General features: G+C 48.2%; 1 protein-coding gene across 1 annotated transcript; it reads right to left on the bottom strand.

Annotated features, from left to right (window-relative positions):
* Positions 1–537: 537 nt before the first annotated feature.
* Pmar_PMAR001827 (vacuolar ATP synthase subunit E, putative) lies at positions 538–969 on the bottom strand (the record flags this gene model as incomplete). Its single annotated transcript, XM_002782294.1, has 1 exon — positions 538–969. A coding segment is annotated over one exon (432 nt), but the record flags the coding sequence as incomplete, so codon positions are not given.
* Positions 970–1,042: the final 73 nt, after the last annotated feature.

Genomic DNA, 1,042 nt, shown 5'->3' with positions numbered 1-1,042 from the left:
ACTGCACGAGCCGTGCATGATGAACAGCGCAGAACGCAGACACCAGCGACGACGGGCTCACCTAGCACTACTAGGAGAAGATTATACTGGTGTTAAACACATTCAGTCATATCAACTCTGATCGAAAACAAGTTGAACTCGAAGAATTAGGCTCAAATTGTAGAGCCAAAAGTTTAATGTCAAAAAATACACAACCACTCCATTCGAAAGTTCGACCTCGTTGAATCTGTTCAACCTTATCGTACCATCGATGGTATATCACTCCACGCGATTGATACTAAAAAACTCGACATTGCTTCGATGTACTCGTGAATACGAAACTGTATTGTTGAAATTGAGACAAGTAGCCTCACTGTAGTTACTCAAGCCATCGCCACCAGCAATAACAACCACGGAAAACCACCCCAATACGAGGGCCTATTGCAGAACTATTCTACAACGACGACCGCCGCCGACAGAAGGTGATGATGATAGTCGCCACTTAGTGGATGGACAAAACGACCGGGTAGGGAGCAATGGTAATAATAATGGCACATCTTAGGCCTCAATAGGGAAGAGGACCTTACGCAGATTAGGCTTGTCCTTCTCCTCAAGTTGACGAAGACGGGCGTCCAGAGTGTTATCAACACGGATCTTGCCATCGTTGCAACTAAGCACAACACCACCAGCCTTGCCCTTGAGAGGGTTCTTCCTGTCTAGGGTGAGTACAACAGCCTTGGTAGTGCCCTTAGCCTGCTTGGCGATCTCGGCAGCGTAGATCTTCTGAGCCTGGGGGATGATACTCTCAACAAGAGCCATATCCTCCTGACGGCAACGAATGGTGACCTCAGGCTCAAGAAGAGAGAAGCAACCCTGGACAATGAGGTTGGTCACAGTGGTCTTGTAGGCGGGAGTCTTGGCATAAGCAGAGAGCTCGGCAATAGCATCATCAACAGCCTTGTGGAGCATAGCATCACGCTCACCGATTTTCTGCAATCGAGAACGGTTGATAGCAGTGGAGCGAGCAATAGCTCTCTGAGTCTCAATCTTCTTAGCCTTCTGG

Source organism: Perkinsus marinus, assembly GCF_000006405.1.
Source record: "Perkinsus marinus ATCC 50983 genomic scaffold scf_1104296939818, whole genome shotgun sequence".
NCBI classification, from domain to species: domain Eukaryota; phylum Perkinsozoa; order Perkinsida; family Perkinsidae; genus Perkinsus; species Perkinsus marinus.
Note: the sequence above shows the minus strand (reverse complement) of the source record. Positions and strands in the feature narration are given on the sequence as shown.